At 46.5% G+C, this 19,150-nt stretch overlaps 2 protein-coding genes across 7 annotated transcripts in view; one reads left to right on the top strand and one right to left on the bottom strand.

The window, feature by feature from the left end:
- Positions 1 to 16: 16 nt before the first annotated feature.
- RLN3 (relaxin 3) lies at positions 17 to 2,827 on the bottom strand. Its single transcript, XM_019746169.3, has 2 exons — positions 2,531 to 2,827; positions 17 to 784 (listed from the first exon to the last, which is right to left on the bottom strand). The coding sequence occupies exons 1-2, from the start codon at positions 2,805 to 2,807 to the stop codon at positions 555 to 557; spliced, it is 507 nt and encodes a 168-aa protein (XP_019601728.2). The 5' UTR covers positions 2,808 to 2,827; the 3' UTR covers positions 17 to 554.
- Positions 2,828 to 13,867: 11,040 nt separating this feature from the next.
- The window catches only part of RFX1 (regulatory factor X1), a 31,263-nt gene continuing 25,980 nt past the window's right edge, over positions 13,868 to 19,150 (top strand). For 3 of the 6 annotated variants that reach the window (XM_074338084.2, XM_074338085.2, XM_074338081.2), the window contains exon 1: positions 14,520 to 14,727. The gene's annotated coding sequence lies outside the window, so the exon portion shown is untranslated. Of the gene's footprint in view, positions 14,102 to 14,519; positions 14,728 to 15,239; positions 15,875 to 19,150 lie in introns of those variants that run through there. The other 3 variants (XM_074338083.2, XM_074338086.2, XM_074338082.2) reach the window with 3 other exon arrangements.

Here is a 19,150-nt window from a genome sequence, read left to right as displayed (position 1 = left end):
CGCTGCAGAGTCCTTTGGAACTTTTATTATTGGAGTCAGGGAAGGTTCTGAACCCTCCCCGTATCCAGCCGCCCACCCCAGGCTATAAAGAGAACCTAGGGGTCCTGCCACCAACCCTGGGATCCACAGCCTTAGAATCCCAGCAGGTGGGGCTGGAGGGAGAGGACTGGAAGGCAGAGGAAGGCTGGGCTGGAGCAAGAGCATCATTTGGGCTGGCCAGGGGACAGTGGCCACAGTTGGGGAGGGAGAGAGTCACAGTTTGGGCAAGGGCCGCAGTATGGCTAGTTTGCGTAGAGTAGGGGCACCGTAGCACAGGGGACAGTATAATTCAAACAAAGGCGTGATATGGGCCTGGGAGAAGTTAGGATCAGGGGTGCCCGTTTTGCCAAGTAGGGTACAGCTTGCTCAGGGTCAAGATAGGCTGGTCTAAGGTCAGGATTGTTGGAGGGGACTGTGTCGAGTCCCTAGCGCCTGGCCTCCGTGACTCGCTGACGAGTGAATGTACGAAGGGTCAGACAGGTGCCCAGCATGCCCCTGGCCACCAGGCTTCCAGTCTAGCAGAGGCTGCTGATTTCACTCTTGCTGCAACCCCACTTGCAGCAGTTGCTGGAGAGGCCAGCCAGGACATCGCGACCGCCCCGGAGAGCTCCTGGAGTTCCCTGCCAGCCAGGGCGGCCACCATAGAATGCCTGGGGGAACTTGGTCAGGGCCAGCCACTCGCTGGAGGCCACTGCCTCATCCAACTCGCTGTCTGCATCTGGGTCTGCATCTGGGAAGGCGTCCCCTGCAAAAGATGAAAAGAGTTAGTGCTTGGGGCTCAGCTTCTGTCACACCCAGAGTTCTGGCTTCTGGTTGGTTTAGCTACTTTTCTGTTCATGTTACACAGCCTTGTGGTTAAAGCTTTTGATTCCACTGAGGCCTGGATTCCAGCTTTGGTGGGCAGATTATTCAACCACACTGAGCTTGACTTTCCTCTCCTATCACTTATTTTCCCTTACTCCGTGCTTATGGAGGACCTGATGGTTAAGAACATGTGTTTGGGAGCCAGACTAACTAAACACTAATCCAGCTTCTCTGAATTATAATCCTGATCAAGTGATTTTACTTCTCTGAGCCTCAGTTTCCTTGTCTGCAAAGTAAGGAAAATAATAACTCCTACTGTCTAGGGTTTTATACAGAGTAGAAGACTTAATTAATACCCATTTAAAAAACTGTAGAACTGTCTAGCACATGTAAATCACTCAAAATAACATTGAGCATTTATTGAGCGCTGTGTGCCAGACACTGTTTGAAGGGCTTTCGTGGATGAATTCCTTTATGCTTCTCAATGAGAATCCCATGAGGTGGGCACTACTATTACGACCCCATTTTCCAGAGAGGAACACTGAGGCCTGACTCAGTAGAGTAACTGCACAAGAACACCCAGCTATTGAGTTGTAGACCTGCTATTGGAACCCAGGCAGTGTATCTTCTAGGTCCACATTCATACCACCATCATCATCAGCATCAACTATTTTTTTTGCCAGGCCTCTGCCCTTTAGGAAACTAGGCCCCCTGCTCCCCACTTGAGCCCAGACTGAGCCCCCTACCCAGCTTGGACTGTGTCCTTATCTGTTTTGACTAATTTTTGCCACTGAACAAACTGGTGAGATGCAGGGACTATGCCTCCCATTTGCAGATAAAGGGGCTCAGAAAGTAAAGCAACTTGCCAGGAGGATCATCCACTAGGTGGTCAAACCTGGCCTTGGACACACTGCACCCCCATACTTCCTTCCCCAAGAGGTTGGAAAGCACTGCAGTGATAGCCTCTGAATGGTGTCCTCCCTGGCATGGTGTAAGCAGCAGCCTTGCTCAGTGCAGGGCTGGGCACGTAGCAGGTTGTCACGCAGGATGGCATGCGGAGTCTCAGCTCCCGCTCCCCGCATAAGAACGCAGGACATGGTGAGGCCAAAAAGGAACACTCACGGAGCCATAGGTAAGGGAGTCATACCACTATATTCTCACTGGCAGCTGGGTTGGAGACATAGGCAGCAGGAGCCACACCATTCGCAACCCTCACTGCACCGCTTGCAGGCTCAGCCACCGTCTTCTTGCTAGCCCCCATTTTTTTCTGCTAGCATAGCCACGGCAGTTATATTAGTGGCCAATGGCTCACTGGTTACAGCTGACGGCCAACTAACCACAGCTGATGGCAATCACAGTTGATGGCCATTTACTACCTAAGCCAGCACCTTTCCACGTGAGGCTGAGAGCCTGGAAACTGCAGTGTCCCCACACAGGTGCCCCAGAAATAGTAGTCTGTCCTCTGACTTTTAGCCAGTGGAGTTGGCTTGCACCCCGCCCCCCATCCTAGCTTTACAGCTGGGCCAAATGGCACAGCTTCCAGGATGGGCCAGTCTCCCCATCTGCAGGTTGTAGGGCAGGGACTCACCTGACCTGGCCCCTGGTTTCATTTCTGTCCCTGGCTCCTTGGGTCCATCCCATGCCCCGTCCCTGCCCCGCCCCCCACACACTACCTCTCTAGCCTCACCCGTTGCTTCGTGAGCCAGGATGTCTGATCGCCTCCATCGGGAGCCTCCGCAGGTGAAGATGACCGCCCGGATGAATTCCCGCCCGCAAAGCTTCACACCGTAGGGTGCTGCCCGGGCCTCGGCCCCCAGCCATAGCCCCCCAGCCAGTGTCCACATGGCTAGCAGCAGCAGCAGTGGACGTTTGGCCATGATGGACAGGGATGCCTGGGATGTGAGAGTGGGCACAGCAAGGCAGTTTCCCAAGGGTCGGTGCCTCTGTTGCCTCCTGGTCCCCATTTATACATCCTGGCTTCCCCCCTCCTGTCGTGGAGGAACCAAATGACCTCCTTTATCTCTTCCAGCAGAGGGGAAGCAGGCATACTCCCCCCTACCCCGACCTTTCCCGTTTCCCCAATTAAGTGATAACCTTTCGCCAGGGATAGGATGACGTGGCTGGCTCACTGTCATCTTCAACAGAGAGTGGCAAGAATTTAATTCAGCAGAGACCAGGAACCCAGATGCCTACCAGACAGGGAGAGAGAGGGTGCAGCCAGACCCCATACACTTCCCAGGGCTGGGGTCCTGGACCTCCGCTATAACAATAACAATTGTAGTGAGCCCTTACACAGTAAGGGCTGTGGAGCCAAACACTGCTCTAAACATTTTTATATTTGTGTAATCTATTTAATCCTGCTGATGACCTAGGATAAGCCTCAGAATCTCCTGGAGGGCTTGTTAAAACCCAGATTGCTGGGCTCACGTGCAGAGTGTCTGAGAATCTGCAGGTGCAACAAATTTCCAGGCCATGCTGATGCTGCTGGTCTAGAAACCACACTTTTGAGAGCCACTGGACTAGGAGATTAGGTCTAAGACTATTCCCACAGTACAGATGAGTAAACCGAGGCACAGAGAGGAAACATAAGGTGCCCAAGGTTGGCTAATAAATGAGGGTGAAGAGGGAATTGGAACAGAGCCATTTGGCTCTAGAATCCATGGTCTTTGAGGGAAATTTTTAAGGATTATATATGGAGACAGAGCTTCAGTTTTTGCAAGATGAAAAGAATTCTGGAGCTGCGTGGTGGGGATGGTGTACAACAATGTGAATATACTTAATGCCACTGAACTGAGCACATAAAAATGGTTAAGATGGTAAAATTTATGTTGTATGTATTTTTCCACAATTACAACTAATAAAGTGTTTGATACCCTATACATAGAGGAGATGTGACAAGCTGGGAAATGTTTAATAATGGCCTCTCCAGAAAAAAACTGATTTGTAGCAGTTGTCAGTTTCTGGCCCATTTCAAGCTACCCCTGTGATGTCAGCGTGATGTTCCCCAATTCCTGAAAAGTTAAAAATCCGTTCTAACGAGTCAGTATAGCTGGCTCCAGGATACCACTGAAAGATGAAAAATGAACATGTGCAATTTGAAACATCATTTTAAACAGGGTACTGGGTCATCATCACTCAGATCAGGAACCAGGACAGTGTCAGCGCCACAGATGGTCCCCTCACCCCATATCCTCCCTGGTCACAATCCCTCACTTCCTCCAGAGGTAACCGCCATCCTGACTTTAGCCTTGATCATTTCTCTGCTTTTCATTAGTTTTAACACCAACATGTGCCTCTCTAAAACAGAGAGCTGAGTCTGTTCTTTCTTTTCTTTCCTTTTTTCATTCTAACAAATTATACTTTTTATTTCACACACAGAAAAATGCACAGGTCATAAGTGGATACCTGGAAGAATTTTCACAAATAGAACACATTTCTGTAACCACCACTCAAGTCCAGAAAGAGAATATTCTCAGCCTCCACCCAGAGCAGGGCCATGAAGCTCCATCATCTGGGAAAAGGAATATGGAAGAATTGGTGGACTTATGTGAAAACTATGACAAAAACACAAAAAATTGATAAGTACTTGGGTGAGGTACATGGAGCCTCTTCAAAGCTCCTGTTTCCCATTAAAATTCACCCATTGCTTTTACATTCACTGGTGGATCATGTGTGTGGAAACTATTATTGTGGTGTTTATCAGGAATTACCCATTTATTTCACTCCTTCTACATTTATTATTATTTATTATTTGGAATTCTTCTGTAAGGAAGATTTCCATCTCCATCGATTTGTTTATTCAATCATTTCTTTATACCCATATGGACTCATGAATAGTTATGTTGGTCCTTGGGTTACAATCCAGTACTATTGTTATTTTGTTGCCCAAATTGTTCCATCTTTGGCCACTTTCACTTGACCCCTGCTGTAAACATTTTATTGCAGGCACTGTTCTTTTGACATTTTTTTGTCTGTTTCTTTGAGTTTGTTTTTTCTTTTCTTCCACTTCCTTACCTTCTAGCACCACAAGATGTTCCAGGCTCATCTTGTGTTTTCCTCACCTAGAATCAGCCATTTTCTCAAGGAATCTAGGTTCCCTTTATTGGAGAATGGCATTGGGAAAGCAACGTCTGGATGCTGGGTGTGCTCATTGCTATTGGGGGTGGGGGTGAGGGGTTATGTTGTTGCTTCTTGGCCCTCTCAGCTAATAGCATTGCTTTTTTTTAATGTTGAGGTAAAATTCATATAAAATAAAATTAACCATTTAAAATGTTACACGTACATCATGTGCACACACATGTTCATAGCAGCACTATTCAAAATGGCCAAAAATCAGAAAAACAAAACAAATGTCCATCACAGGATGAATGGATAAACAAAATATGGTCCATTCATACAATGGAATATTACTCAATCATAAAAAAGAATGAAGGGCTGATACATGTTACATTGTGGGTGAACCTCGAAAACATTACACTGAGTGAAAGAAGCCAGACATAAAATGTCACATATTGTATGATTCCATTGATACGAAATGTCCAGAACAGCAAATCTATAGAGACAGAAAGCAGATTAGTGGTTGCCAGGGCTTCAGAGGAAGGAGGAGTGGGGAATAATTGCAACTGGCTTTTCCTTTGGGGTGATGAAAACATTTTGGAACTAGACAAAAGTGATGGTTGCATAACACTGTGAAATACTTAATGCCACCGAATTGCTCACTTTAACATGGTTAATTTTATTTTATAGCAATTTCACCTCAATTTTAAAAAACAAAAATAGAACCTCCGATGATGGGCAGAGTTGGGTTTGAATCCCATCTCTGTCTCTTTCCTGCTGTGTGACCTTGGGCAAGTCATTTAACCTCTCTGTGCCTTGGTTTCCTCACCTGTAAAACAGGGAGGATTCAATGAGTATGTCAAATTCATACAACAGTCTGTGGCACGCAGTAAGTTCTGCTTAACTGTTATTTGTACTTGACATATTCCCTTTGGATTGGAACTTTATTCCTTTGTCCTTTTCTTCATGACAAACTCCTGGCCTTGGTTGTCCCCTGTGGATGCCTCGGGCCAAGGGCAGTGCTCCAGAAGGCAAGAGTCATGTCTGACTGCACTACTTTGAAAGGGCTTATGAATAATATGCTCTCTCTCTCTGTCTTTTCTCCCAGCAACTCCCCAAGGACGCACCTTTTTCCCTTTCATCTGTATCCCCAATGCCTGGCACAGGGGCTGGCAAAGAACAAGAATGCCAGGGCATTTTTGCTGCCTGACTATCCAACTTTAACTGACCAGCCCAGAACAAGAAGCCCCTTTTGTGCCTCACACAGAATCAAAGTTTTGAGCCCAACTGGGTAGATCTACTTCACCAGGCCGTCTGGGGACTTCGGTGAGATTATGTAAAGTGTTTAGTGTCCTGCATAGCACACAGTAAATGCAGTGGATTGAATGGTGCCCTGCAGAAGGAGAGGTCCATGTCCTAACCCCTGGGATCTGTGAACGTGATCTTACTTGGAAAAAGCGTTTTGGCACATATAGTTAAGGACTTTGAGATGAGATAATCCTAGATTATCTGGGTCAACCCTAAAGTCAATGACAAGTGTTGAAGATTGTAGAAAGAAGTGACAAAGCCATATGAAGACAGGCAGAGATTCGAGCTGAGTGGCCAAAAAAGCCAAGTCATGCCTGAAGCTGCCAGAAGCTGGAAGAGACAAGAAAGTATCCTCCCCTAGAGCTTTTGGAGGGAGCGTGGCCCTGCTGACATCTTCATTTTGAACTTCTGGCCTCAAGCATGGTGAAAGAATAAATTTCCATTTCTGTAAGCCACCTGGTTTATGGCAATCTGTTACAGCAGCCATAGAAAGCTAATACATAAGTGTTAGGAAATGTTATATGCTACCCATATTATTATTATTTCATTATCATTGTTATTTTGGTGCGCATAAAAATGCACCCAAATCTTACCAACCCCAAATAAAACTCCTCTCTCCAATCTTTTTAACTGATTTTTTGTTTGAATAGTTAATACATTCAGGTGCATCAAAAAACAAAAAGGCTAAGAAGGTTTACACTGCAGAACCTCTCTCCCAAGTCTCAGTTGTCCTCCTTTCCCCCTCGGGTAGCCGACTTCTCTTGATTTCCTGAGTATCTTTCCAAACACATTTACAAACAAATATAAATACAGGTTCTTATCTGCCCCCCCCCTTCTTTTATATTAAAGGTAGCATTAAAATTTTTGTTGTGGTGGTAGTAAATTAGACATAACATGAAACATACCATTTTAGCCATTTTTGAGTGCCCATTTCAGAGGCACTAGTACATTCACGTTGTCGTACAACCATCCCACCACCCATCTCCAGAACTTCTTTATCTTCACAAACAAACTGTGTCCCCATATCCTCCCCGCTTCCAGCTCCTGGTAACCACCATTCTCCTTTCTGTCTCTATGGATTTGCCTGTTCCAAGTACTTGATATAAGTAGAATCATACAGCGTTTGTCCTTGTATAGCTTCTTGCACTTAGCATATGCTTCATGGTTCATCCATGTTGTAGCACGAGTTAGAATATCCGTTCAAGATAGCATGTTTTACACAACAATCTTCTTCACCTTGTCTATTTTTTTTTTTCACTAAACAAATGCTAGAGATCTCCCCTTGCCAAACTCCCTTTATGCACGCTTGTTATTTTTCTACAGCTGTGTAGTGTTCTGCTGGGTGAATGCCCCATAGTTAATTTCACTCCCAGAGACCGATATTTTTCATCTGTTTGTTCTTAGGCTAACACCGCAGTGAGATTTCTGGCTTGAAGACTATGTGCATTTGTAATTTTTACAGATATTGCCAAAATTCTCTCCTTGGGGGTTCTATTCACACTCCTTCCAGCAATGAATTAGAGTCCTGTTTCTCTAGAGTCTCACCAACACAGTGTGCATCAACCTTTGGACTTTGCCAGCATGACAGGTGAAAAAATGGTATTTATAGTAAAGAAAATTTGCACTTCCTTCACCACAAGCAAGACGGAGCATATTTCCATGTGCTTGAGAGCTATTTATGGTTTTCTTTTTCCTCTCTGGTCACCTTTCTTGCTCCTTATTCTTTGGGGTTGTGGATCTTTTTCTTCTTGATTTCTAGGAGTTCTTCATATATTAAGCAGATTTGCCATCTGGTTATGAAATGAGTTGTAAATATTTTCCCCAAATTATTTGTAATTTCTCTAAACTTTTGAATTAATGACCATGAACATTTATTGAGGATTTGATACATGCCTGCTTTTGTGCTAGGCATTGTCACCACACTATCTCATTTCAACTTTATTAACATAGTTTTCATCTCTAATGACTAGAGCATGCATGTCTGAAAAATAAGGACATTTTCCTACATAATCACAAAACTATTTTCACACCTAACAAAACCTAAAACAATCAATCTTCCATATCGTCTTACACCAAAGACATCTTCAAATTTTCCTGAGTCTCCGAAATGTCTTCCTAGTGTTGGCTTAGAGTAACACTGGCCAATAGAACTGTCTCTGATGACAGGAATGTTCTATATTTGTGCTTTCCAATATGGCAGCCACTAGCTACATGAGGTTGTTTTATTAGGTTGGTGCAAAAGTAATTGCATTTTTTGCATTTTTTACCCAACCTTTTAAACCGCAATTACTTTTGCACCAACCTAATAATTGTGTCCAGTGCAAATGAGGAATTGAATTGCTCATTGTATTTTACTTTAGTTACTTTTAGTTTTAATAGCCACATGGAAAATTATAGGTCAATATCCCTGATCAACATAGATGAAAAAATCCTCAATGAAATATTACCGAACCAAATTCAATAGCACATTAAAAGGATCGTACACCACAAATGGGACTTATCCCAGGGATGCAAGGATGGTTCAACATCCACAAATCAATGTGATACACCACATTAATAAAATGAAGGATAAAAATCATATGATCATCTCAATAGATGCAGGAAAAGCACTTAATAAAATTCAACATTCTTTCATGATAAAAATCTCTCAACAAACTGTATTCACAGGGAACATACCTCAACATAATAAAGGCCATAAATGACAAGCTCACAGTCAATATACACTCAACAGTGAAATGCTAAAAGCTTTTCATCTAAAGTCAGGAACAAGACAAGAATGCCCGCTTTCAGGCCGGCCCAGTGGCTCAGGCGGTTAGAGCTCCATGCTCCTAACTCCGAAGGCTGCTGGTTCGATTCCCACATGGGCCAGTGGGCTCTCAACCACAAGGTTGCCAGTTCAACACCTCGAGTCCCGCAAGGGATGGTGGGCTCCGCCCCTGCAACTAAGAGTGAACACGGCACCTTGAGCTGAGCTGCCCTGCAACTAAGATTGAACACGGCACCTTGAGCTGAGCTGCAGCTGAGCTCCCAGATGGCTCAGTTGGTTGGAGTGCATCCTCTCAACCACCAGGTTGCCGGTTTGACTCCTGCAGGGGATGGTGGGCAGCGCCCCCTGCAACTAGCAACGGCAACTAGACCTGGAGCTGAGCTGCGCCCTCCACAACTAAGACTGAAAGGACACAACTTGAAGCTGAACGGCACCCTCCACAACTAAGATTGAAAGGACAACAACTTGACTTGGGAAAAAGTCCTGGAAGTACACACTGTTCCCCAATAAAGTCCTGTTCCCTTTCCCCAATAAAATCTTTAAAAAAAAAAAAAAAAGATTGTAAAAAAAAAAAAAAAGAATGCCCGCTTTCACAACTTTTATTCAACATAGTATTGGAAGTCTTAGCCAGAGAAATTAGGCAAGAAAAAGAAATAAAAGGCATCCCTCTCCTTCCAAAATAGCCACAAAGGAGTAATGGCTACCATATTGGACATTGCACATTTAGAATCTGCTTTCCTGACCCAAATATGTCCCGCCTGTCTCACTGTCTTCATTCCTCACCTCCCAGTTGACCCTCAGCCTTTTGCAATGTGATATCTGTCCCCCAAATGGCAGTGAACCCAGGTCTCACCCAACCCCATCTCTCCCAAAACTCTGTAATACCTTCATCAACCCAAGCAAAGCCCTCATCGATTTCATTCCCACACCCCGTCACCCCAGATCCCCAGTTCTTTGCCTTTCCCAAACCATTGCCAGCATCTCTAAGGCATTTGCTGTGTGATCAGGTAGATATTCTTGAAGAACAGGATGTATCATTTTGTATGTTTATACTTTTACTTTATATGCTTATGGGAGTATGCTGCAATGGGCACAATGACATCTGTATCCTTTTAGCTCTGTGATACATTGTGTTGTTTAAGAGGGTCAAAGTATTTATTATTTCCTTCAGCTTTTTTCAACAGTGGGAGTGGGGGGTAGGATAAGTTGACGCATGTTCATGTTCGTGTTCCCCATGCATTTTCTCTAAAAGCCCAAGTATTTAGAGAACTGTCTCTCAGATTTTTGTTATTTTTATTTGTAAATTTCAGTTTATTCCTTTCTTTTCCAACCCTTCCTTTCAGCATGATGATGCAGTACTTACAGGAATAGATTTCCATGGTTATCTTAACTCATTAAACCCCTGCTTGCAACGTGTTTCCCAAAACCTGTTTGAGTGAGTGTCCCCTGACATTACATTTCATTTTATCCATGGTTATATCTGCAGTGTTTATAAAGCAAACATATATATATATATAGTTAATACATTCAGGTGCGTCAAAAAACAAAAAGGCTAAGAAGGTTTACACTGCAGAATATATATATATATATATATATATATATATATATATATATATATATAGTTTTTCTTTTATCCTACTGTGTACATAATTTGAAAAGTTTGTTCAAAGAACCAGCCTGCTAATCATTCACTGAACCTCATGTATAATAAGCAGAAATGCATCAGCTTTGTGATGAATTACCAGCATACCAGAAGGACGTCTTGTTTGCATTGCAATGCACAAAGTGTCAGATTCTTAGTTTGTTATTACTCGCTGGCACATTAAGGGATAGTTTTTTAAAATTTATTTCTTTTTTCCCCCCTCCCTTTTAGCAAAACTCCGTGGCAACCTCTTGATCTTGCCACTTGGGTCAGGAACAAGGGTGCCTTATTTTAAAATGCTATAGTGTCTGCAATTCACCCCATCAGCACTACATTTAAGAGCTTTCACCATTAGCTGCCATAGTATTCTGTATTATGCAACCTTCTTATTACATTTTTCTAGTTACTAGGAATGGACACCTATGTTCCATCCAATTTCCCACCTCAGTGGCCATGCTTATCTGGTGCAAAACTTTCCATGAATATAAAACTTGGAACAGAACTGCCAAGTCATAGTTTTCCCAATTTAACAGGGAGCCAATAACTGGCTTAAACAAGAGAGAACATTTATTTGTCTCTGCTGGTGGACAGCCTGGGGACCCCAGGTCATTCTGTCAGTTGCTCCTGTAGGGCAGTATATCCAGGGACATTTGGCTGTGTCTGGAGACACCTTTGGTCGTCACACCTGGTGAGGGGTGTACCACTGGCATCTAGAGGATGGTGACCAGGGATGCTGCTCAATATCCTGCAATGCACGGGACAGCCGCCCACCCCATGACAAAGAATGATTTGGCCCCAGATGTCAATGGTGCTACCTGACCTAGAATAGCCCCCGCTTCTTTTTTTGACTGACTTGTTGAAGAGACTGGGACAGTTGTCCCGTAGTGTACCTCACCCTCTGGATTTGTCTGTTGCTTCCTGATGTTGTCATTTAACTTGTTGAGCCCTTCCATTTCCTGCCAACTGGATGTTAGGTCAAGAGACTTGATCAGAGCCAGGTTTAACATTTTGGCAAGATGTGTCCTAGGGGAAGCTGTGAACTTCCTTTTGCATCACATTAAGTGGCCCACAAGGCCGTTGGGTCCTCATACTGTGATACTGAGCTTCATCAAAACTAACCCTGGTGACAATCTGGCCTCTGTAGCAAAGTCTATTCCCCTATACCCAGCGAGCCCTCTGGTACCCTGTGCATATCTTGTTCCCCATCATTCTCTCACCTGATGTTTTATAATGCTCATGATGATCAGTGCCTCAATTATTTCATTGGATTTTGCAAAATAATACTTTTTTTAAATCTTTCAGTCCTGTTTTTTTTTTTTTTTTTTTTTAAGCTGGCATTCTTCTTGGGCTCTTTGGTGACTGTGAAACACATTACCTTCCCAAGGTAAGACCATGCTTAATTCCTTACTTGTAATTACCAATGTTTCCAGGAAAGAGTTGGTCGAGATTCACTTCCAATGATATAACAAACGTGTTTTTAACTTTCAAATTGAGATTTAACATACATACAGTGCACAGATCTTAAGTGGAAAGCTCGGGAAATTTTTATATCTATATACCTGTGCTACTGCCATTAGATAAGAACATAGAACATTTCTAGCCCCACACTGCACTGCCTTCCCTGCCATGAAAATTTGTAATGAATATTTGTGATTGAAGAAATGATCTCTAGGTGTGGCAGTGCCCATCTTGGGGTTCATAGACTTCAAGAAGTGGGCAAATGGGTGGGAGGTGGAAATAGGGCTTCTAGGTCCCGCTCCCACATGGCTGGCCCTAGAACCCAACTTGTCTCTCAGAAGTAGCTGCAGGGACTGAGTAACTTACTTGCCAACTGGGATGGATCCTGGGCACCTCCTGCCTGGAAGACTCATTAATTTGGGGGGAACTTGTCAAAAATGGGGCTCAGCTGGCATTTCCATGCAGACTGGGGCTGCTGCTACTTCTCCTCTTTCATCAAGGGGCACATCAGGGGCAGCAAAATACACTGGAAAGTCCCAGAAAAGGAGAGAGGTTGTCTGGGCTCTGCTGCCATCAGCTGTGTGACCCTAGGGGAGCTACTTCCCCCTCTGAGCCTCTGTTTGCTCACCTGTCAAGTGGGGGTAATATCCTACTTTGCAGGGTGTTGGGAGGATTTCATCTGGCTACATTATCTGTCTGACCTCACCTCCTGGCACTTAACTCTTTGCTTATTCTGCCAGAGCCAGATGTTTGTTCTTGCCCTCAGGTTTTGGTTCTGCAGTTCTCTCCATCTCAGTTTTTAGGGGCCCGCTTCTTCTCACAACTCAGGTTCAGTTCTCATGACCCCACCTCAGGTAACATAGGTTACATACAGCATCCTCACACTCTTCCTGAACACCCTCTAATGTTGCTCCTACAACCCCTATAAACCTATTTTATGTATTAATTTCACTGATAATCGTGTCTCCTCCTAGTAGAATGCAAAGTCTAAGGACTTGTCTGCTTACTTCACTTTTACAGCCTGGGCCTTGCATGGAGGAAGTGTAATTTTGGTTGAACTAGGAAGCAGATGCTCAGAGAGGTGGAGCCACTCTTTCATTGTCACACAGCAGTACTGGAATTAGGACCTTGGGCTCTAAGCCTTTGCTTTCTTTTTCCTCCCTTCTCTGACTCTGGTAGGGACCAGGGAACAAAATTTAACGGGGTGTCAAAAAACTCAGTCATCAAGATAATTATTGTTTTCAAAAATCAAAATTAATGCAAAAATATGATCAAAATATTTTTTTAAGTAAAAGACAAGATATGACCCTGCTTTGACTCACCTCATCCTATTCCCAGTCCTGGCGGATCCTGTCTTTATTAAAAACTTTAATATCTTGTTCCTCATGGATTTATTTTTTTCCATTAATTTTGATATTTAAAAAATATTGCATTAGAATATTACTTATCTCGATGACTGAGTTATTGCGCCCGCGCGTCACCCTTCTCTTTCTACTCCTCCCCTGGGGAAACTGAGGCGTGGAGGACTGGAAGGGGGGGTGCAGTGCGGAGCCCTGCTGAACTGCCAGAGCTCCCCCGGGAGGGGCCGGGCACTGACCTTAGCTTATCGCCCGAAGTGGAAGCAGCTAATTAAGTCCCCCGCCTGCGGGAGACCTTTCCCTGCCAGCGGGGCCGAGATAGCCGCGGTGACCTTTACGGAACCCAAGGGGGGGGCGGGAGAGGGAGCGGCGGCCGCGCGTAGGAAGGAGGTGGCGAGGTTGGGGGTAGCTCCGGGGCTGGGACCTGGGATCAAACACAGCCTCGGCTCCCCACGTCCAACCCATCATCATAGGGCGATGGGGGAAGGGGAAAAGCACCCGTGACGTCATCGAACCCCGAGCCTGGCCTCAGCCACTGACGTCACAGATGAGCAGAGCTGCGTCATCTCATTCCTCCCGGGACGTCTGCACGCGAGGTCAAGAACTGGCAGACCAGGGAAGGGAGAAGTCTGAAAGGAGAGCTCTTTCCTTTCTCGCCCTTTACATTTGGTAAGGCGCTTATAGTACGCAGGAGCGGACTACCACTACCAGCAGGTCTTGCGTGCTGCGCATGCGCATGACCTCCAGTTAGCGCGGCAAAGCTTCGGGGTAGATTGAACTAGAAGGCTGGTTTTACAGCCGCAAACCAATCCCGACCTCACAGACCCCACCCCTTTATTCTTAGCCGCTGCTTCGTTGCGGGACTGACGGGCCCCGCTGCCTTTAAGGGTTCAGTTTCGTTTGATGGACATTCCTACCGACGAATCAGAGCGCCGGGAAGTCGAGAGGGTGTTGAAAAGCGTGCCTTGGGACCAATAACTTAATGTTAGGGCCCAGAACTATCCAATCACTTCTCCCGGCGTCGCCAATCACCCTGGGCCCCGCCCCCGGCCCGTGACGTAAGTAGGGTGGGTAGCAACAGTTGCCCCGGTGAGGGAAACGGAGGCGCCATAGCCACGGTAGTCGTGGCGACCAAGCAACCCGGCAACGCGTCAACAACAACAACTGCCCGGCCGACCCCCACCCCCACCCCCCCGGTCTGGCCCGGGGACCCTGGCACGTCCCGTCCCACTCCCAACATCTCCTCCAAGACCTCTGGAAAGCCCTTCTGTGGACAGAAGTGGGGAGAAGCCGAGGTAACAGGGGCGGCCCCGGGGTGGCGGGCCGAGACGAAGAGGACGGCGGGACCGGGGCGGTGGGTGTCGCTGTTATAGTCCGGGGGGAAGGGGCGGGCGGTCAAAATGGCGGCGGCGGCGACTGTCGGGGCCGTGGGGGCGGGGGCCGGGGCCCGGCTGGGGCGACACCACCCGCCCTGGCCCTGCGGCCCGGCCCCCATGAGGGGCGGGCGCTCGCAGCAGTCGGCTAGTGGAGGTCGGTCGGCCAGGGCGGGGGGCTTTTATATATGGGGAGGTGCGGAGGGGCGGGCCTGGGGAGATTGAGCCAATAGGAGCTAGGTAGGGTGTGAGGCAGGGGCTGAGGCTGGTGGGCGGGGCCAGTCTTAAGGTATAGGCGGGGCCGGCTGGTGACCCCCCCCCCCAAGGAACCCGTGGGACAGCTAACGCCGGCGCCTACCGCACTCGAGAGCAGTGGGAGGGCACCTGTGCCGCATCGCTTTAGAACAACCCCCAACCCCAGTCTTCCCCAGGACTCAGTGCCTGCCACCGCTGAGGCCTCAGTTTTCCATCCTGTAAAATGGGGAGAATCATTGTCATCGCCCCTTTTCCTAATTCCTTTCACGAATCTCTCTCACGTCATCTTTAAACTTTTATCCCATCTACTGTTTCTGAATGTTTGATAGATTAACTGTTAACTAGTTTTTATTTCAATCCTGCTGTCAGCTCCTAAAGCTGCTTTCTGTCTGAGCAGAGGCAAAGAGACAAAGTTTCATGGAGAAGCTGTGGGCTAGGAGTATGGCTTTAGCCTGGAGGACTTGGTTTGCAGAAAGCGAATCCTGTAGCGCCCAGGAGTGATCTTGAATGACTGAGTTAGAGGAACAGAAACTTGCTTCTCTGTGGGCTGATGCTGTCCTAGACCTGGTGTGTCCCTGGGCAGGGGGCTTGTCCCTGGAGATAGGACCATTCCTAGCTGTTCTGCCCATCCAGGTCTCCTTTTCTGGGAATGGGGAGCAAATGGAGCCTGAGGAAGTTTCTTAGATTTCTTAAGCTGCTTCTGTTGGCCACACACATGTTTTTGTGTCAGTGAAGTTGGTGTCAACTGGGTCACATGTCACTGAGGAGGTACCAGCCTTCGGAGCCATCACACCAAGATCAGAGCGAAAGGGAAGTAAGTGCTCCAAGTTTGTTAGAGGAGAATCTGAAGGACTGCTTTGGCAGGTGGCAAAATCTGCCAGCTTGGGGAATAACTTTTTTTTTTTTAATAGTCAGCCAGGCCAAGGCTACTTTCCTTTTTCTCCATCTTTCTTTGGAGCTTGGCATCAGCAGAGCTGAGTGGCTGTGTGCAAACTGCCATTTTTAAAACCAATCAATAAACTTCAAGAAAAAGGATCTTGCTTCAGGTTCTCCCAAAGCTTTCCCCCAAGAATTTGAGATAAGGCTGTGGGGCGGGGTGGGGGTGGGGTGGGGTGCTTCACTTCTCCAGGGAATTTTCCACCCCTCTGAGAGGGTGGGAAAGTTATGAAAGGTGGAGATTAATTTTTAGTCCAAGTCTAGAAATAACCAAGTTGCCAGAAAGATCAGTACCACCTGTTAGAAAGGCGAATTTTGAGCAGAAGGAGATGATTCCGATTATTTACTCTTGCTGACTGCCCCCCCACCCCCAAACCCGTAACTTACTTTTGATGGGCGCAAGCCCAGAGGGGTCATTTGACCAGGATAGGGAACACTGGCTTGGTTTGCTTGTCCTTGAAACCATCAACTGCTTTCTAGTTTTGTGCTCCCAGGTGAGTTACTTAACTTCTCTGGGCCTCAGTTTCCTTCAGTCTAAGTTGGGGGCAGTGATCATTGGCAATGATTTTAATTTCATGTTACTGTTCTGTGGATCCCATAAGAGAATACAAGTTGAGCATCAAATACATAGTAAGTGCTCAAACGATGTTAGCTGCTACTGTTATTATAATGATTGTCGCTTCCTGCTCAGCCCTCAGAATTACACCGTTGGTGTTTATTTTTATCATTTTAAATCTGGTGAAAGCTTAGTGGCTAGAAAGGTTGACTCACTTGCTGGGCTGTGTGGCTGGTGATAGGGATCCCAGGAGCTGGATGCCAGGACTCCAGTGTCTAGTGGGAAAGTGTCACTCTCCTAAAGCCCGTAGGAGAGGAGCCAGAAAGAAAAATTATTCCTGGGCCCCAGGCCCCGACTCAACCCCAAGCCTTCCAGGAGGCAGCTGGGTGAGCCAGGGGTGTGGATGTCACAGGAAAGGTGTCTCTGGGGCTGAGGTCCTCGTCCTCCCTTCCCACACATGCCTCAGCATTTTGGGGCTGAGGACAGGGGATGGGCCAGGTAGACCCCCCAGAGATGTTGCCTGCACATAGCAACTGCACAGTGCATAGTCTTCCTGGCCTAGGAGGTTCTTTTTGGACCAGGAGGCATCACCCACCCCTGTAACACAAGCCTGCTGCTGGCAGGAAACAGTAACTTTTTCACAAGGTCTCATGAATCAGTAGATTCGACACTCATAGCAGTGTGTTCCTGGCCCATGGACCCTCATTTGACAGTAAAAGTTGAGCCCCACTGTGTTCTAGGAGCTGGGGATGGAGTGATGGGCCCGTCTCTGCCCTTGGGGAGCTTCCTGTCTGGTAATGGAGGGAAGAGTAACTATGACTAAGAAAATAAACAAGGAAATACAGGGCCAGGAAGAAAATAAAACGGGAGTATGTGCTCCAGAGTGCTGGGGGGAGGGGCACTTGAAATCCAAGAAGGTGACAAATGAGCTGAGACCTGAATGATAAGAAGGAGTCTGTGATGGAGGATGGGGGTAGAGGTAAAGAGAGCATATGGATAGGGGGACAAGCTGGTGCAGGAGGAGGCCTGGAGCATTTTAGGAATGAGAGACATTGTGGCTAGAACATCCAGAGTAAGAAAGGCAGGGACTGGAGGAGCCAGATCCCAAGGGCCCTGGAGGTCCTGGGAGGGACTCTGGATGTTATTTATGCTCTGTGATGGGGAGCCTTGGAGCCTTCTAAATAAATGAGTGACAAGATAGTATTTGTGTTTTCAAAGGATCTTATAGACTATAGAGGCAAGAGTGAAGCCAGGAGCTAATGACAAGGCAGTGGCAGCGGTCCAGGCAGGAGGTGATGGCTGCTCAGGCAAGCGTGGTGCTGATGAAGATGGGGAACAGTGCCTCACCTCAGGATCTATTTTGAAGGAGTTATTGACAAGTCTTAGAAACTAACGGGATATTGAAAATGAGGGAAACCCACATCGTTGCAGTTCATTTCCCCATTTCCCCATAAGTCCTTTAGTGAAGCCATTCTATAGATGAGAAGGATGAGTTTTCTTTCCCTTTCCTCAGGAGGGCCTCATCTAAGACATAAACCATGTGGTTATAGGATCTGGCATACAGAACAGGTCGCCAACTCTGGCTACCACCTGTTTTTGTGGCCCATGAGCTAAGAATGATTTTTACATTCTTAAATGATTGTGTGTGTGTGTGTGTGTGTGTGTGTGTGTGTTGGGGATATTTTATGACATGGATAATATGCCATGACGTGAAAATTATATGAAATTCAATCTCAGTGTTGAGTAATAAAGTTTTATTGGCACATAGCCACACTTACTTGTTTACATATATCTATGGCTGCTTTCCCACTGCAATGGCAGAGCTGAGTAATTGCAACAGAGATTGTCTGCCCACAAAGCCAAAAACCTTGACTGGCCCTTATATAGTTTGCCGGCCCCTGATCTAGAGTAATTGATTCATTCTCCAAAGAACATAGCTGTTGGCTTTGAAGATAGGACAGCCATTAGTGCTTTTCTTGGCAGTTTCATTGCCAAGGACTAGATTTGCTTAGTGATTCCCTTGTTTCATGTGCCCTGCTCCATAAAGAAAGGGATCTCATATTTAAAAAGATGGGGAAAGCCTCATGCTCTATAGAGATTTGTGACTTGTTCCTCTCTAGGGAATACCCTGCAGAACTCTGCTTAACCTGGTCATCCACAAATGGGAAAAAGAAGTACTTCTTGGTCAAATAACTATGGGAAACTTGGCATCCTGTATTGTCCCTTCTGGAGACTGACAATGGCAGTGCTAAAAAGGCCTCCCTCTAACAGAGAAGTTGGTTTTACTGTTTTATCCATCTCCCCCTCCCCTTTTTGAGCTCAGCCTTTCAGCTCTCATCCTGCCCCTGAGTGGATGGGATAAGGCCTGTGGGCTTTGTATCTCGAGGAGGAGAAAGCACCAGTGAGTGTGGAGCTTTTAAAGCCCTCTCCTGATAGATGGGGTCACAAGGGGCCAGGTCACTGAAGGCCGAGAAAGCCCAGGCCAGGGTTTCTCAGAAAATGCCCCCAGGGCCACCTGCCTCAGACTCATCTAGGGGTGGGAGTAGCTCAAACGGCAGACTCCAGGGTCATCACAGACGCTGGGCAGTGGGGCCCGGG

This window comes from Rhinolophus sinicus, chromosome 15, assembly GCF_057876585.1.
Source record: "Rhinolophus sinicus isolate RSI-liver-muscle chromosome 15, RSI-T2T, whole genome shotgun sequence".
In the NCBI taxonomy this organism is placed as follows: Eukaryota; Metazoa; Chordata; class Mammalia; order Chiroptera; family Rhinolophidae; genus Rhinolophus; species Rhinolophus sinicus.
This window is presented reverse-complemented; position numbering and strand designations above follow the sequence as displayed.